General features: G+C 31.7%; 1 protein-coding gene across 1 annotated transcript; it reads left to right on the top strand.

Annotated features, from left to right (window-relative positions):
• Positions 1–222: 222 nt before the first annotated feature.
• LOC114259047 (uncharacterized) lies at positions 223–13,270 on the top strand. The gene is made up of 4 exons (XM_082885906.1): positions 223–1,454; positions 4,648–5,265; positions 9,063–9,986; positions 12,486–13,270. Exons 1-4 carry the CDS (start codon positions 498–500, stop codon positions 13,110–13,112), a joined length of 3,126 nt encoding a protein of 1,041 aa, XP_082742032.1. The 5' UTR covers positions 223–497; the 3' UTR covers positions 13,113–13,270.
• Positions 13,271–18,253: the final 4,983 nt, after the last annotated feature.

The raw sequence follows: 18,253 nt of genomic DNA, 5'->3' as shown, positions 1-18,253 counted from the left end.
ATAAGATTTAGCAAATTAGTAGGTTTCATCCAAAATAGAGATGGAGTTGTTTTATTATGGAACACTCAAAATTGAGAGGAAAAGGGTGTTTTTCCCTCCTTTATTTATTTTTTTAAAAAAATTGTTCGTTCCCCTGTTATGTTGTGATGTTGTGTTTCCTTCGTCTTCTTCTTCTTCTTTTTTCCTTTTTTCAAATTTTTTTTTTATTATTATTATTTTTGGATGACTAAACAAAAAAATAACAACAATAAACTAAATTCTGGTGCATTATTGCTTTGACGTTCATGTTTGTTTTTTGTTTTTGCTTTTTTGTTTGAAATGTTTAATAGACTAGATGAAGCCAAATATCTCATATGTAAAAAAGAAAGAATCAACTCAAAGAGCATATATTTTTCTCAACTAAGATTCCCAAAAACTAGAAAACAAAACCCTTAGTTGAAAAAGGAATCATACATCTGCAAAAATCCAAGGATCCACATTGCATAAAACTGGAATCAATGCAATTTCATCAATCATCCCATAACACCCTTCTAAAGAACTTGTCTCTTTTTCCTATGGAGTTTCAATTTCCCTCCGTCTCAATCCTTTGTACCTTATTCCTTTTTGTATTCATTGTTCTGAAAACAGGTAAGAGATCCAAAACCAATAACTTGGCTTCAAATCTCCCCCCGGGACCAAGGAAGCTACCCCTCATAGGAAACTTGCACCAGCTTGCTGGCTCTTTACCTCATCATGCCCTACGAGACTTGGCCAACAAACATGGACCCCTGATGAGCCTACAATTCGGTGAAGTCCCCACTGTAATAATTTCTTCGCCAGAAATCGCAAAGGAAGTGATGAAAACACACGACCTCATCTTTGCAACAAGGCCTCAGATTCTTGCTACAAAGATCATGACCTATGGTTTTACTAACATTGCCTTTGCTCCATATGGTGAATATTGGAGACAAATAAGGAAAATTTGCACATTGGAGCTTCTGAGCGCAAAGCGTGTTCAATCATTCCGATCAATCAGAGAAGAAGAGTCATCAAATTTCATTAGATGGATCGCTTTGAAGGCAGGATCACCCATCAATCTAACTCAGAAAATTTACTCATCAGGATACACCATCACTTCGAGGGCTGCTTTTGGTAATAAAACTAAGGACCAAGAATCGTACATATTGATTATGGAGGAAACTGTAAAGGCTGCATCAGGGTTCAACATTGCTGATTTTTATCCTTCTGCTGAGTGGCTTCATTTGATCAGCGGAATAAAGTCCAAAATTGAGAAGCTGCAAAAAGAGGCAGATAGGATACTCGGAAACATCATCAATGAACATATAGCGGGCAAGGCGACAGAGACTGGCAAGGATAGAGCAAATGAAGATCTGGTTGATGCTCTTTTAAAATATCATGACCACGGGACAAATGAATTTTCCTTGACTATTGACAACATCAAAGCGATTATCCAGGTTAGAGTTGCACCCAAAGTTTTAAAAAGCAGCCGCAACTGTTACGTAACGTCGTTACATAACAGTTGTGGTGGTTACCGCCACCCACTATGGCCGCTTTTGCGGTGTGATTGAGTTTCACAGGTGTGTCGGCTGTAGCGGCCTGTTATGCACCGTTACGTAACGGTTCCAAACTGCTTCTTTCGAAAATAAAAAAAAATAAAAATGGGAGAAAAGGGATGGAGAGAGAAGAGGTAAGATGAAGAGGGAAGATCAAGGTTCTGGAAAGCAGTTACAGTTTTCGTAACGGTGGCGGTGGCACGGTTGAGGTTGCGGGGTGTAAAAGCCATAGCATAATGGTTGCAGTAATAGGAACCGTAAATTTTTTTATTTTTCGTACAATTTGAAAAAAATTTACCGATACGCATATTTTTTTTTTCATAATCATATTTATTGGGTTTTAAGATAAATATTGATCAATGTTTGTAAATTTTTAAGTATGATCAAAATCAACAAATCAATAACATATTCTTCATCTTCCCTCTTCTCTCTCTCTCTCTTTATCTCTTGCTCCTCCATCTCCCCTCTTCATCTTTCCTCTTCTCTCTCTATCTCTCTTCCCCCATTTTCAGCTCTTTTTTTTCTTTTTTTTTTCGAAAGAATCAATTTGGAACCATTACGTAACGGTGTGTAACAGGCCATTACGATCGCTACGGCCGACAATCACACTGCAAAGTGGCCGTAGCGTATGGCGGTTACCACCACAACCGTTACGTAACGGCGTTACGTAATGTTTACGGCTGTTTTTTAAAACCTTGGGGATGATGGAGGGGTAAGAGATAGAGAGAGGGAAAAGGGAAGATGAAGAACATACTATTGATTTGTTGATTTCGATCTATTTAAAAATTTACAAATATTGATCAATATTTATTTTAAAACCCAATAAATAAATATGATTATGGGAAAAAAAAATATGCGTATCGCTAATTTTTTTTCAAATTGTACGAAAAATAAAAAAATTCACGGTTTCGGTTACCGCAACCGTTATACTACGGCCTTTACACCCCGCAACCGCACCACTGCCACCGTTACCGCCACCGCAACTGCTTTTCAAAACCTTTGCACCTCAAATAAATCACTAAAGTCCATTACCATATTGAAGTTTAGGGGTTGTTTGGGGTGTCTTAAATAAGTGCACATTTTGGACTAAAAAGTTGAGGAAAAAAATATAGATGTTTGGGTTAACTTTGTCTTTTTTCGAAAAAATGTGTAATAAAAAATTATATAAATAAGTGTATAGGAGAAGTAAGTGTAATAGGCTGTACGACACATTTTTCTGGGCAGAGTGTAGGAGATAAGGACATGATTGTCTCCTTTGCAGGTAACCATTTGGACTGTGTTGTTCGGCCCGTGGAGCCCACCACGAGTCCCATTTTGATAATCTGAACCGTTCAATATGTAGAACTTGTCGAGTACTATATATATGCAAAAAATCACATTAATCGGATATCAAAATCACATTGATCGGATTAGTTTTTGTTCACCAGTTAACTATAACACCATTCTTTTTTTTATACAAAACTGATTTGATCATATAGTTAACGATATCTGATTAACGTAATTTTTAGAAGCATATAGTACTCAACGAATTCTACATATTAAATGGTTTAGATTATCAAAATGTGACCCGTGGTGGCCCCGACGGGCCAAACAACATAGTCTAAATGGTTACCCGTGAAGGAGGCAATCATTTTTAAACCAGTACAGCAGACCAATTACGCGGACTATCCATCACTTTAGCAAAAAGTTGAGTTGTATTTTTTTATGTGTAAATTTATTTTTTTTGTATTTTTTTTGTGAATAGTGATAACTTTTTAACTTTTTAAGTAACTTTTTAACTTTTTGTCTTTTTCAAGACATGCCAAACCAGGCCTTAGTATTAGACCTTTGTAACTGACCAAGTCTCCAAGCTGTTTTTTTCTTTTTGATAACTCGGCATCCGGTCCATTAGACCGACTAAACCAGGGATCAATCTCACCGTCCACTTTCAAAGGTCCAAATTAAAGTCGGGATATAGCCCCATATGGACTGGCCTCGAGAAATTTTTTGCATCCAGGAGGTTTCATCTGCCAAAACTAAGCCTTTGAAAAGGCCGATGTCCTTTATGTAGGATTATTATTTTCATTTAAAGGGAAAATTACACAAAAGAGAGCAGAAATAACTAAAACCTCAGATTTTTAACTTCTTCAATTTAAATACGAGTCTTTTAAAGCTTTCTCAATCTTAACTATCCATCCATCTCCATTTAAAGGGAGCAAAAATTGTGCAACACATGACATCTTCTCATTTGTTCTTTCAAGGCCTCGTCTAGGAACATGCTTTTTTAGTAACTTTTTGATTTTTTGGCTAAAATATGATGTAAAAAAACTAGTATGTTTGGGATGACTTTTTAGTTTTTTACGAAAAGATGTGTAAAAAGTAGAGAGAAAATAGAATCTTTGACTTTCTGGTATAGGTTATTGGCTTTTTAGTTTTTTTAGCCTCCGTTTGGGAAGTGGGTTGGCTTTTTAGTTTTTTGGCTTTTTTTGCTATTTTAGCCTGGGCTAAAAAGTTTCGTTTGGGAAGGGCTTTTTGGCTTTTTGACTTTTTGACTTTTTTGAATTTTTTTGTGAGAGAAGAATGTAATGATTATGGGTTGGATGTGATATTTTATTTTTTGTGACTAAAATAGCCTATTTTGTCTTTTGTGGCTAAAATAGCCAAAAAAGCTCCGTTTAGCTCTTGCCAAACGGAACCTTAGTGACTTTTTGACTAAAAAAGTCACTTGCCAAACGAGGCTTGACATCAATGCCAACTTCACTTTAACTACACCAAATCACAATCACCCCTTACCACCCATCTCATTTCTACGATTCACCTAACCACACAGTGTCCTCCCCTTCCCGTTCCCCTAGCGTCACCCGCCACACTCACCTTCCCCTTCTCCTTCCCCTTCCCATTAGTACATTTAGACTTTAATGGATGAATGGTTGGGATTGGAATCATTTTATAAGACCAGAGTTTAAAGTGAAGAAATTAAAAACTCAAGATTTTAGTTGTTATTATTGGGGAAGAATCTGATTTTTTTCCTTGATTAAATTTATTTTGTCGACTGTAAAGACAAGAAAATAGGATTTTAATTGTTAACTGAAGTTTGTCAATTCTATATTATCAGGACATTTTCAGTGCTGGGAGTGAGACATCAGCAACTACTGTAGACTGGGCCATGTCAGAAATGATGAAAAACCCAAGAATCATGAGAAAGGCACAAGCCGAGGTGAGACGGGTTTTCAATGGTAAAGGAAAGGTTGATGAAACGGGCATTCAAGAATTGAACTACTTGAAGTTGGTGATCAAAGAGACGCTTCGATTACACCCTGCACTTCCTTTGCTACTTCCAAGAGAATGTGGAGAGAGATGTGAGATCAACGGGTATGAAATTCCGGTGAAAACCAAAGTCATCATCAATGCGTGGGCAATCGGAAGAGATCCAAACTACTGGAGTGATCCTGAGTGCTTTAGGCCAGAGAGATTTTTTGATAGTTCAATTGATTTCAAAGGGAATAACTTCGAATTTATACCATTTGGTGCTGGAAGAAGGATATGCCCAGGGATGGCATTTGGGCTGGCCAATGTTGAAATGCCACTTGCACTGTTTTTGTATCATTTTGATTGGAAGCTCCCTGGTGGAATGAACCAAGAGGAACTACACATGACTGAAGCCTTTGCTGTGACAGTTAGAAGAAAGGAAGACCTCAACTTAATTGCTGTCCCTTATAAACCAATACCAAATTGAAACATGGAGGAAAAAGATTGCACATAAATCCGTCACTAAACACTTAAGTGATGGGTCCTATCGTGGAGTTCAGACATTGTGGGATTCATTTTCTTGAGTATTTTGTGACCAGTTTCTGCATGTTGAAGAATAGATGTACTTGGTACCTACTTCTTAATTTATTTATGTTTCAGTCATTTTCAGAACTCTAATTATCCTTTTTTCGTAAAGGATATATATAGTGTGATTATATAGTGCATGAAAACTAAAAAATCAAAGTGAAGAAATATATATATATATATATACAAAAAAGACTTAGACCCCCTTTTGGAAGCAAGCCCCACGATCCCCTCTGCCTTTCATTGGTCCAAAAATTTTTTTTTTTTTCTCCCCCATTCACCAACCCCCACGTGTGTGTGGGGGTGGTGGGGGTGGGAATTTGAGGGGGTCTGTATTGCCACTGATATATATATATATATATATATATATGTATATTGAGAATTTATTTTGCTTTTAATTTTCAAGTTTAATATTGTTTAGTGTGATTAGCAATTAAGGTTCTCTTTCCAGTTTTATCTTTTTCACTTTTTTCTATTAATTGGTATACAAGACTCATATCATCTCAAATGCAAGGGTAATTGTTCCAACAAACTCAAAGAGGCAACCTTAATGCTATGTTTAGATTTTTGAATACGTTAAGTGAAAAGAAAAGAGAAGATAAATGAAATTAATTACTCTTTTCATCCCATATTATTTGTCCATCTTTCCTTTTCTCGATGTCCCAAAATATTTGTCTATTTTGAAAAGTCAAAACATAAAATTCTTAGAAAATTCCAAAACTACCCTTTAAAAATAATTATAAATATATTTAATAATCAGTATAAAAGGGGCAATGTTGTAAATTAATATATTTTGATTTGACTTCAAAGCAATAAGTACATGTCTCACTAAAAAGTTAGAATCCCCAAAAGGAACTATTATTAGATCTCCAAAAGGGACTATTACTATAGGACAGAGGGAGTATATTCATCTTCTTAAAAAGAAAAAAATTAAATGTAACAATGATACTTACATTATTATCGATATTTGATATCACTATCTAGTATCTATGTTGTTTCCAAGGCCTTTGGCCTAGTGGTTGTATAGTATCATTTTGTAGTGTAAAATTGAGGGTTTAACTCTTACGAAAAGTAGTTTGATATCATTTGTGGTGTTATTTCTTTCTAGTTTGGTTCATTTGTGATGTTTATTTCTCCCTAAGTTTGGTGATGATTCACTTTTTGTGTTACAATTTCTCATTGATCGAGATTACTATTCGTTTGGGATGTGGGTTAACTTTTTGACTTTTTTAACCTAAGGCTAAAAAGTTTCGTTTGGGATAGGTTTTTTGACTTTTTTGACTTTTGTGAGAAAAAAAATAAAATAATTATGAGTTTGATGTGATATTTTATCTTATTATGTTAAAAAGTCTATTTTATCTTTTTGTGGCTAAAATAGCCAAAAAAACCTGACATGCCAAACGAAAGTTATATAGACAATACCAAATGATATTCCAAAAGTATCTAATAATTTTCCCAATGATGGCAACCTTAGCTCCCACTCACTATGTGACAACAATTGTTTTTAATTTGAAAAATACTGGCCTCATTTGAAAAATTGACTATTTTAGTAGGCTAAAGTATTTTGTATTTGAGAAAATGATTGAATTTTTTTATAGTTGGATGTGATATTTGTGAGAAAGAAAGTAAAATAATTACGAGTTCAATGTGATATTTATCTTATTAACTATTTTAATTTATTTTATCTTTTTATAAATTTTAGAAAAAAAAACTAATTTTTGGAAACATGCCCACTATATAGATGTTTTGGGAAGAGTAAGACAGATAGATGTTTTGGGACAACGTACAGGAATTTCAATTCAAAGTTGGACTTTTATGTAGCGACTTTATTAGGCTAAGGCCAAGTTTGAGAAAGTCTCAAATAATCTATTTTTTTATTTTTTTTTCATCATATCACCTTTCTATTTTTCTGCATATCTTTTCATAAAAAGACAAAAAGTACATTTATTTAGATCATCCCAAACAATCCCTAAATAATAATATATTAAAAAACAAGGATTGCATCTTATCATCGTCAACTTAGACCAAACAAACAAGACAAATATATATATACATATATATAAGATAAGCATTACAGAATCAAATTAGTCATATATCCTGAGTACTTTGGCAAAAGCAGGAGATAAATATATCAGTTGTGCTACTCACATAGAAAAATTGTCACATAATCAAACATAAATATGAGATAAAATGTTCATATTTATAGTTGAGAATTAAATATTTACATCAATAATTGCTAATATTGTTTCACATTTATGTATTCTATGTGCAAAACTTTCTGTGCACAAGTAGAATTTTTCATAATATGCAACGCATGCTCAGTAGAGGAGACAAATGGTCTATAAATCAATTGACAGCTATGAGAAACTTTTTGTAGTTGTTCATATCATACATACAGGTCATGAATGGCGGCTACACTGATATCTTGTGACAAACTAAATCTAGGATAAAACCAAGGTACAGAGAAAAAAGATTCAGATAAATATTAAAATTTCCAAATGTGATCATTCTGGGTGTATTGAGTAGTTTCAAGCATGAGGCTACATTTATGTGAGTGGTGTCACTAAAATTTGAAGAAATAAAAATTACCAAAGTAAAATTATACAGTTTTGTCGAGAGAGTTACAAAATGAGCCCAGTGGTTAATTCATGTGCCTCTTAATTTTATATCCACTTCATGTTTCTAATGATTTTTTTTGACAATTTAACCCTAAAGAAACTTAAACATCTCGATTCTTTTTATATATAGACTTAGCCGTGTACAATTTTGATTAGCTTGTCCTAAGCCGCGGCCGCTACTGGCCAGGTGATGCGGCATATTGTAGAGCGCTAGTAGACAACATTATCCTCGTTTGGCATAAGCTAAACGGAGATTTTTTGATTAAAATAGTCATAAAAAGATAAAATAGGCTTTTCAGCCTAATAAGATAAAATGTCACGTTCAAATCATAATTATTTTATTTATTCTCTCACAAAAGTCAAAAAATTTATCCCAAACGAGACTTTTTAACCTCAGCTTAAAATAACCCAAAACCCAACCCCTAATGGGCTAATCTTGGCTTTCATTGAGCCTGCTTAAGATATTGCTTGGCGTGTACACGAGCCGTGCTTCAAACCCCCAGTGGGGGTCGCACCCCAGTGACATGGCGCTGCGCCATTCGCTGAAACACAACCAAAAAAAAAAAAAAAAAAAAACAAATTTTTTTTTTGGCCAATTAGTGGGCGACACGCACGACCCCCCAGCACCCCACTGGAGGTCGGAAGCTTTATTCGCGTGTACACCTCAGACTGTTTTTATGCGTTTGTTTTTACACGTAGTTTGATAAATTTGAATTATTTGTGTCAATGTTAATGGAAATATATTATTTTTTTTTTTTTTTGATAACTGAGTGTCCGGGCCAGCTTTCGCGCACCTCGACTAATCTCAGGGCCCTGAAGTTAACGACCGGGCAAACCTCCAGTGGCCCCAAGGTGTGACTCGAACTCGAGACCTGTAGATTTTATCCTCCAAGCTTTACCGCTCGGCCACATGCCTTGTGGTTTAATGGAAATATATTATAATATTACGGTGACAGATTTCGCAAAACTAAAAGTCTAATAATGATGATACCTTATTGAATGACTCAACTAAATGAAATTACTGGTTACGCCACTGTTTTTCTGAGTATAAAATGCATGTTTCCTACTAAGACGCTAACCTCACATTCCTCTGATAATGGAGCTTCAGTTTTCATCACCATCTCTCCTCTTGGCCTTCCTGCTCTTCATTTTCATGGTACTCAAAATCTTGATCAACACAACCAAACCCAATCGCTCAACTTCAAAGCTCCCTCCAGGGCCATGGCAACTACCTCTCATAGGAAACATGCACCAGCTTATTAGCTCATCACTAACCCACCAAACCTTGACAAACTTGGCCAAAAAACATGGACCCTTGATGCACCTCCGCCTCGGCGAAGTCTCCACCATCGTTGTCTCCTCCCCAGAAACCGCCGAACAGGTTATGAAAACCCATGACCTCATCTTCGCTCAAAGACCTTACCTTCTCGCTTCTCGGATTATATCTTACAATTCTACAAACATATGCTTTGCCCCATACGGTGATTACTGGAGACAACTCCGAAAGATTTGCATAACAGAGGCTCTGAGCTCAAAGCGCGTCGAAACGTTCCGGGGAATTAGGGAAGAGGAGGCGATGAATTTTGTCAGAGACATTTCGTTGAACACAGGGTCGGCAATCAATCTGAGCAAGAGAATTTTCTCGCATACCTACGGGGTTACTGCTAGAGCTGCTTTTGGGAAGAAAAGCAGAGACCAAGAAGAATTCATTGAGGCTATGGATGAAGTTTTAAAGTTATTTGGTGGGTTCAGTGTTGCTGATATGTACCCATCTGTTAAATTGCTTCAGGTGATGAGTGGAATGAGAAGAAAGCTTGAGAAATTGCATAAGAGAGTTGATCAGATACTTGAAAACATTGTTAACGAGCACAGAGAGAGGAAGATGGAGAGAGAGAGTGGGAGAGGCGAAGCAGAGGATTTGGTTGATGTTCTTCTGAGAGTTCAGAAGGGTGGAGAGCTTGAGTTTCCATTGACAGACGACAACATCAAAGCTGTCATCTTGGTCAGTTTCTTACTTTATTAGTCTTTAGACTCACTTTTTAAATCTTAATTAGAGTATATTTAATTATTAATTAATTTTTTTAATACATTATTAAATTGAAAAAAAGTAAATTTGTGTATCATTTGTTTATAAATACAGTAGTCTGTGTGCCACATATAATTCTTTGAAATAAACGGTGTATTTTTTTATTTTTTTTCAGGGTTTTGTTATATCTCTCATTTCACTGCTCTCAATTAAACCTCTAATGAGATGACAAATAATTTTGAAAAGAAAAAAAGTTTGAAAAAAGTTGATTAATTATTATTATTTGTCACCTCATTAAAGATGTAATTAGAAGTGATAAAATGAGATATAGAATATATATATATATATTTAAGAGTGAGTGTGAATCAAATATATGTATTTTTATTTATATTTAATTTAATTTAATTTTTTTAATAAATAATACTAACAATTGAATAATTTGAATTAACGAAATAAATACTAGGCAAACTCTTAACATCTTGAATTGCAACCTCAAGTGTAATTTATGAAATGGTGGGAGTCTTGTTCCTTTTGAAATTTGAGAAAAAATTTATTGTTCTGTTCATGAACCCAAAAATAAAAAAAAAATAACTTTGATCTAGTCCTTAGATGGTTCAGTTCGGACAAATGGGTGTACCACCTGGCACCAATGATCTGATATTTTAGTTTTAAAAACTCGCAGATGATTCAAGAAATAAATCAATAAAATATAATAATTATAAGTACATAGTTTAAATTTTTTCAAAAAATAAAAAATATATATATATTTTAAATTATATTTGTCTATTTTTTTTATACTATAAGTGTGACAAAATCATATAATTATAATTATCGACTCAATTTGTTTTTTTATAAATAATTTACATACAATAAAAAGATCAAATTATTAAATTATCAAAATAAGAGTTGTAACATCCACGGGCTGAGACTAGATCGGTCCTTGCAAGAGTATTTTTTTGCGTTAGCAGAGGGCTAATCGGGACAAGTCTCATGGGTTGGTTAATTTCATGACTTTTTCTAGAAAGCCCACGAGATCTTGCTGATTTTTATTCTCGGTAATTTATTTTTATTTATTTACTTATTTTGTTAAACTTTTTTTTTTGATCGGCCTTATTTTCTTAAACTTGCACAGCAAGTCTGGCAACGTCAAGAGTGTTAGACCTCATGATTTTTATTGTTGATAGTTCAATTCATCTTTTTTTTAACTTCTCAAACAATATTCTCAGTTTGATTTGTCATTCTTTTACTTGCTTAGCAAGTGACCATTTGGGAAGAGGGGGTAAAAAACTGCGTTTTGCAGCATGGGAAAAAAAAGTCATGGGCAGCAAAACGCAAAAAACCATTTGGGAAGTGGTTTAAAACACAAACCTGTGAATTTACATAATTACCCTTTATATTCCCAAAAATTGTTCAAACACACAATAGGTAAAAAAGTAAATTTCCTGAGTGCCTGTTTGGGAGGTGGGTTTGGAAGTTTTTTTTTGCTAAAATAGCCACAAAAAACAAAATAAGTTTTTTAGCCCAATAAGACAAAATAGCGTTTTGAGAAGTTGGTAAAAAACTGACTTTTTGACTTTTTTGGTGGCTTTTTTGGCAAAAAGATGGGTTCTTTTGGGTAAAAAAGCTGGTTTTTTTTTACTAAAAAAATTGAAAAGCCAAAAAACTGGCCTTTTTAGCTTATTGCCAAAATGCTCCAAAACATCACATCTAACTCATAATCATTACATTCTTTCTCTCACAAAAAAAAAAAAAAAAAAACCAAAAAAGTCAAAAGCCCTTCCCAAACCAAGCTTTTTAATCTTAGGCTAAAATAGCCAAAAAAACCAAAAATCCAAAAAGCCAACCCACTTCCCAAACCAAGCCTAAGTTGGGTAAGGGTATTGTGGTCATTTTAATGTGATATGACACTAGAAATAAATATTATCAAAAAGTCAAAAGCTAACTTTTTACTAACTTTTCAAAACACCAACTTGAATAGAATTGCTCAGATGATGCAATATATTTTTTATAAAATTTATAATTTTAGAATATGCTTGTTGAGAAAATTTTTAGTTTATGCACTAAGAAATTAGTCTCTCTTTTTTTTTTTATTTACAAAATTTCTAAACTTATGCATTGGCAATTCTAAAACGGATAAATTCTACTGTTTCTACACTAAAATTTAACTTTTTTTTATTTATAAAATTTGATATTGAATATAAATTTCGTTTGACAGATCTCCTTTAATAAGTTTCAAAAATATAAAAATTCAATAACTTTCAATCGAAGTTTTTGATTGCACATATCATTTCAATACAGCTAGATGTCGCATGCATTCTATTTCAGGACATTTGTAAAAGATTTGAGGTCATTTTTCTTGCATTCACATAGCTATGCAGAGCTTCAAAAGATTTATAGGCATGAAGATGGATAACTACTTTAAGAATTATTGACAGTAATAGGAACCTATTATGAATACCATCAACCCCATTTCAGGATATTTTCAGTGCTGGAAGCGAGACATCATCAGGAGTTGTAGAGTGGGCAATGTCAGAAATGCAAAAAAACCCAGAAGTGATGAAAAGGACACAAGCCGAAGTAAGGCATGTCTTTGATGGGAAAAAAAATGTTGATGAAACTTGCATTCATGAATTGAAATACTTAAACTCAGTAATTAAAGAAACATTGAGGCTACATCCTTCTGCTCCTCTGTTACTTCCAAGAGAATCCAACGAGCAATGCACGATTAACGGATACAAAATACCTGTCAAGACCAAAATCATCGTTAATGCGTGGGCAATTGGTAGAGATCCAAGATACTGGAATGAAGCAGAGAAATTTGAACCAGAGAGATTTTTAAACAGCACACTTGATTTCAAGGGGACATGTTTTGAATATATACCATTCGGAGCTGGGAGAAGGATATGTCCAGGCATAGCATTTGCTATTCCTAATATTGAACTTCCACTCGCGCAATTGTTGTACCATTTCGATTGGAAACTCCCCGGTGGAATGAAGCCAGAAGAGCTAGACATGACTGAGGTGTTTGCTTTGACTGTAAGAAGAAAAAACGATCTTCACTTGATTCCCATTCCTTATCAATCATCATCCTTCTCCTGTTAAATAGTGAAACCATAAGGAAGATATGTTAGATGCTAGTTTCTATATTTTCCAATGCTACTGTAAATTTTGCAATCACGTTAAGTCCGTAATTGATTGTCAAGGAGAGAGCTTGAGTTCATGTTTATGGTACTGCAAGGAGGAAAGAGATTCAAAACCAACAACTCATTCTTTGGTGATGCCAAGGCACTGGTCCCAATTGTTTGCCAATAGGCTAAAAAAATAGGGAACTTATGTATAAATCCTAATAGGTAGATTTATTGTTTAATAAGCTCTATGATAATTAATGGCATTTTTCATCCAACATTATTAAATGAATGTCACTAATTATTAATTTTCAGTGACAGTTTAAAATTTTTGTCGCAAAAAATTTCACCAATTATAACTTACAATAGTTTAAAGAAATCGTCATAAAAAAGTTACAAATTTTCAACTTTCAGCGATAGTTTAAAAAATGTCACTGAAAAATATCACTAATTATAAGTTTTAGTGACAATTTATAAAAATTGTAACAAAAAAATCACTAATTGGCAATTTTTAGCGATATATGCAAAAAATAATCACAAAAAATTATTTTTAGCGACGATTTTATTAGAACTTATTTTCAATAAAACTTATAAAAATTAAATCAAATTATTAGGACCTATTAACCTTCAAAAAAAAAAAAAAAATCTACTAAGTCGTTTGCCATGAGTAAAAAAATCAAATATCACATCATCCTTTTTGACTCACAAATATATTTATTTTTTTAGCAACTTTTCAAACACATTAACTCAAAAAGCTAAAAAAGCCAACCCCAGCCCACTCATATCTAGAGTTCTTTAGCCTCCGTTTGGGAAGTGGGTTGGCTTTTTGGCTTTTTGGCTTTTTTGGCTATTTTAGCCTGGGCTAAAAAACTTGGTTTGGAAAGGGCTTTTTGGCTTTTTGGCTTTTTGGCTTTTTTTTGTGAGAGAAGAGTGTAATGATTATGGGTTGGATGTGATGTTTTGTTTGTTGTGGCTAAAATAGCCTGTTTTGTCTTTTGTGGCTATTTTAGCCCCAACCCACTTGCCAAACACCAGTAAAATTTTGTAGATAATGGTCTCGTTTGGAAAGTTGGTTATTTTAGATGGTTAAAATTTTATGTTTGGAAAGATAATTGATTTTTTTATAATTGGATGTGATGTTTATAAGAGAAAAAAGTGAAATGATTATGAATTTAATGCAACATTTTGTCTTATTAACTATTCTAACTTATTTTTCTTTTGTTTGACATACCAAAAAGCCAACTTTTTGACTATTTTAGTCACAAAAAGTCAAAATAGGTTAAAAAATCAATAAAACAAAATGTTATATTTAAACCATAATCATTTTATTTTTTTTCTCACAAAAATTAAAAAAATCAAAAAATCTATCTCAAACGAAACTTTTTAATCCCAGACTAAAATAATAACCAATTCACATCCCAAATGAAATCTTTATTTTATTGTAAATTTTAGCCTAAAAAAAAGTCATAAACCGACCCCCCAAAGGAGACAAATTTTTGTATATATCTATTAAACTATGAATTTTTTTTGTAGCTGTTAGTATCATACAAGTCATAAATGGCAGCTAGACTGAGTTGGAGACAAATTTTTCTATACACCAATTAAGCTATGAGGATTTTTTTGGTTGCTGTTAACGTCATACAAAGCCTCCGTTTGGGAAGTGGGTTGGCTTTTTGGCTTTTTGACTTTTTGGCTATTTTAGCCTGGGCTATTTTAGCCTGGTTTGGGAAGGGCTTTTTGACTTTTTGGCTTTTTTGACTTTTTTGTGAGAGAGGATTGTAATGATTATGGGTTGGATTTGATGTTTTGTTTTTTGTGGCTAAAATAGCCTATTTTGTTTTTTGTGGCTATTTTAGCCAAAAAAGCCTGGGCTTTTTCTTCCCAAACAGAGGCAAAGTCATAAATAGCAGCACCAGTAACTTGTCGCAAACTAAATCATGGATAAAACAACAATATTAGGCATATGAGAAGGAAAAAAAATTATTCAAAAAATAAAAATAAAAATCAAAAATGTATTATTAGTGATGTTATATACACCAATTAATATACTAATTAGTATACTAACATATCTTATGACATTATTATTAACTCCACTTATTATATAAATTATAAATACCTAAATTTTTTTAAATGACGTCAAATTATTTATTAATATATTAATTAATATATCAATTCATAAATATGACATTTAGGTATATCATTCTAGGTGTGGGTGCATGTGTATTTTCAAGGGCGGGGCTACATGGGTGTGAATGTGAGTGGTGTACGTGGGCTTGGGCACTACTGGCCATGGGACATGTGCCATACACGTGAACCGTGATAGATTGAAAAAAAAATCCTTGAATAATATGTACAAAAAAAATTGGCAGTTTAGACAATGAAAAATAAAAATGCAAAAAATTGTTGAGAGTTGATATTGCGCAAGATGAATTACTTTGTGGGGGTACCTATCTTCAAGTCTATCTCAAAGTTTGTTGTAAAATACCTTTCAAATCATACAAGCCTAATTTAAAAAAGTAAAAAATAAAAAAATGGCAAAACAATGGCTATCATAATCATTTTATTTTTTCTCTTACAAAAGTCAAAAATTTCATCATAAATGAGACTTTTTAGCCTCAGACTAAAATAATCAAAAAGTTAAAAAAACAACCCACATTCTAAACGAAGGCATAATGTGGGTTTCATTCTTATTCTAAAAAAAAAAAAACTTTAACGTTTGAGCCTAATAACAAAATAAACTCAAAATTTTTAATCCTAATCTTTTGATTTGTTTTTAATATAAACTATTTGCAGGTTTTTGTCAAATAAAATTGATAGAAAAAATAATATTTTAGTTATTAAATTCAATGTAAGTATACATAAATGTTTAAAATATTCTTTTTTATTGAGTTTAATAACTAAAATATTATTTTTTCAATTGACTTTTTTATTTAAGCAAATGATTTAGATTGAAAACAAATAAAAAATTTGTAATTTAAATTGATAAAATAAAAAAAAATTCAGTTTAATTTGTGATAAAGGTCAAACCTTAGGATTTTTATTTTTATTTTTATTTTTTTTGTAATACGTTGCCTTCATTTGGGATGTGGTTTTGCTTTTTAGCCATTTTAATTTGGGGTTAAAAAATTTTGTTTGAGTTGAACTTTTTGACTTTTTTCGACTTTTGGAAAGAAAAAATAAAATGATTATAGTTTGGATTTGACATTTTATTTTATTATTTTTTAGTCTATTTTGTCTTTTTGTGACTTTTTGTCCTATTAGTTTTTTTTGGATATTTTAGTCACAAAAAGATAAAATATGCTAAAAAACTAATGAGACAAAATATTACATCCAAATCATAATCAATTCATTTTTTCTCTCACAAAAGTAAAAAAAAAAATCAAAAAGTTCATCCCAAACGAGACTTTTAAGCCCCAGGATAAACTAGTCAAAAAGTCAACTCATATCCCAAACGAATGCTTAGGATTGAGCTTATTTCATGTTTAAATTTGAATTTTACTATTACGTTTAAATTTGTGGGATTCACTATGAGTTTATTTCAATGATTCGTATGTGTTTATCATCTATAAAAGAAATTAGATCAATACGATAAGAATTACATTTTTATTTTATCATATTTGTTTCTAAGAAAATAGATGACAAGTATATTTTTAATTATTATTTTTTTTATAGATAAATATCATAAAATGAAAATATTACGATTATTGAATTGATCTAATTGTTTTCATATATGATATACACGAATGACCCGATAAAATAAAATATTTAAATTATTAATACAAGACCCATGAACCATAGTAGGACGAGCTCCAACATGACAATCAAATCTATATATCTATATATTATATAAGGAAAAGAGGGTTTCTAACCCAAAAGCCTTGTGGAAGCTCCAATATTTCAATCTTAATTTTTTAATTTGTTGATTTAAAAAAAAATCAACATTTATTGACTTCTCCCAACCAACAAACCCTTTTGACTTCTCCCATACCTACTACCACACCATTTTTAACTTCTTCTATACGCTATAGTTAGTGATAAGATTGTTAAATTATTTTTATAAAAAATGTATAAATAATAATTTGTATATTAAAAAAATATCTAAAACAAATAAAAATTCTTATTAAAAAATAACAGGCTGTAATTGTAAAAAAAAAAAAAAGAGAAAAAAAATTACACTGTAAAAAATAATTCGAATATTAAAAAATATCTAAAACAAATATAAATTTTTATTAAAAAATAACAGGTAGCAATTGTGAAAAAAAAAGAAAAAAGAAATTACACTATGCATTTAATTAAAATCTAAAAAAAATGATTTGTATATTAAAAAAATATCTAAAACAAATATAAATTCTTATTAAAAAATAGCAGATTACAATTGCGAGAAAAAAAATTACACTGTGCATTTCAGTAAATCTAAAAAATAATTTATATATTAAAAAAATATCTAAAACAAATATAAATTCTTATTAAAAAAATAATACGTTACAATTGCAAAAAAAAAAAACAAAAACAAAAAAAAAATTACACTGTAAAAAATAATTTGTATATTAAAAAAATATCTAAAACAAATATAACAGGTTGGAATTGCAAAAAAAAAAAATAGAGAGAGAAAAAATTACACTATGCGTTTCATTAAAAGTTTATTTTTAAAAATTAATAAATACATAAATAAATCATTTTATATTTCAAACAATTTCATCTTTGTTTTATTTTTTATTTTTTCTTAAAGTAGTTTTAGTTTCGGGCAATCACTTATTTTTTTTCTATATATTGTAATTTTGTGCATTTTAAGTGTATAATATTTTTATTAATACACTCGAAGATGCACGATGAAAGAAGTATCGTGCGAAATCAAGAAAGAAGAAGAAAAATAAATAAAACAATACGATAAATGTGGAGCAAAGATCAAATATTAAAACTCCAAAAGCAAGCAAACAAACAAACAAGTAAATAGAATAAAATGTTTAACAATAGACATTTAAAATTTTGTAAAATTTTTTTATAACTTTCATTTTTGCTAAAAAATTCTTTTTGGTACTAGTTATATAAAATGTTTTTAAAATAATTTTTTTTTTAATTTGAAATTAAAACTATAATAAATTTATGTAAGCATAATTG

The sequence above is a fragment of the Camellia sinensis genome, chromosome 8, assembly GCF_055761805.1.
Source record: "Camellia sinensis isolate YWXY chromosome 8, ASM5576180v1, whole genome shotgun sequence".
Taxonomy (NCBI): domain Eukaryota; kingdom Viridiplantae; phylum Streptophyta; class Magnoliopsida; order Ericales; family Theaceae; genus Camellia; species Camellia sinensis.
Note: the sequence above shows the minus strand (reverse complement) of the source record. Positions and strands in the feature narration are given on the sequence as shown.

Excerpts from the sequence above, each read along its gene's own strand:
- LOC114259047 (XM_082885906.1), top strand. The coding sequence starts at position 498 with ATGCAATTTCATCAATCATCCCATAACACCCTTCTAAAGAACTTGTCT. Across the intron at positions 5,266-9,062 it reads CTTATAAACCAATACCAAAT|CCTCACATTCCTCTGATAAT; the intron begins TGAAACATGGAG and ends CTAAGACGCTAA. Across the intron at positions 9,987-12,485 it reads ACATCAAAGCTGTCATCTTG|GATATTTTCAGTGCTGGAAG; the intron begins GTCAGTTTCTTA and ends ACCCCATTTCAG.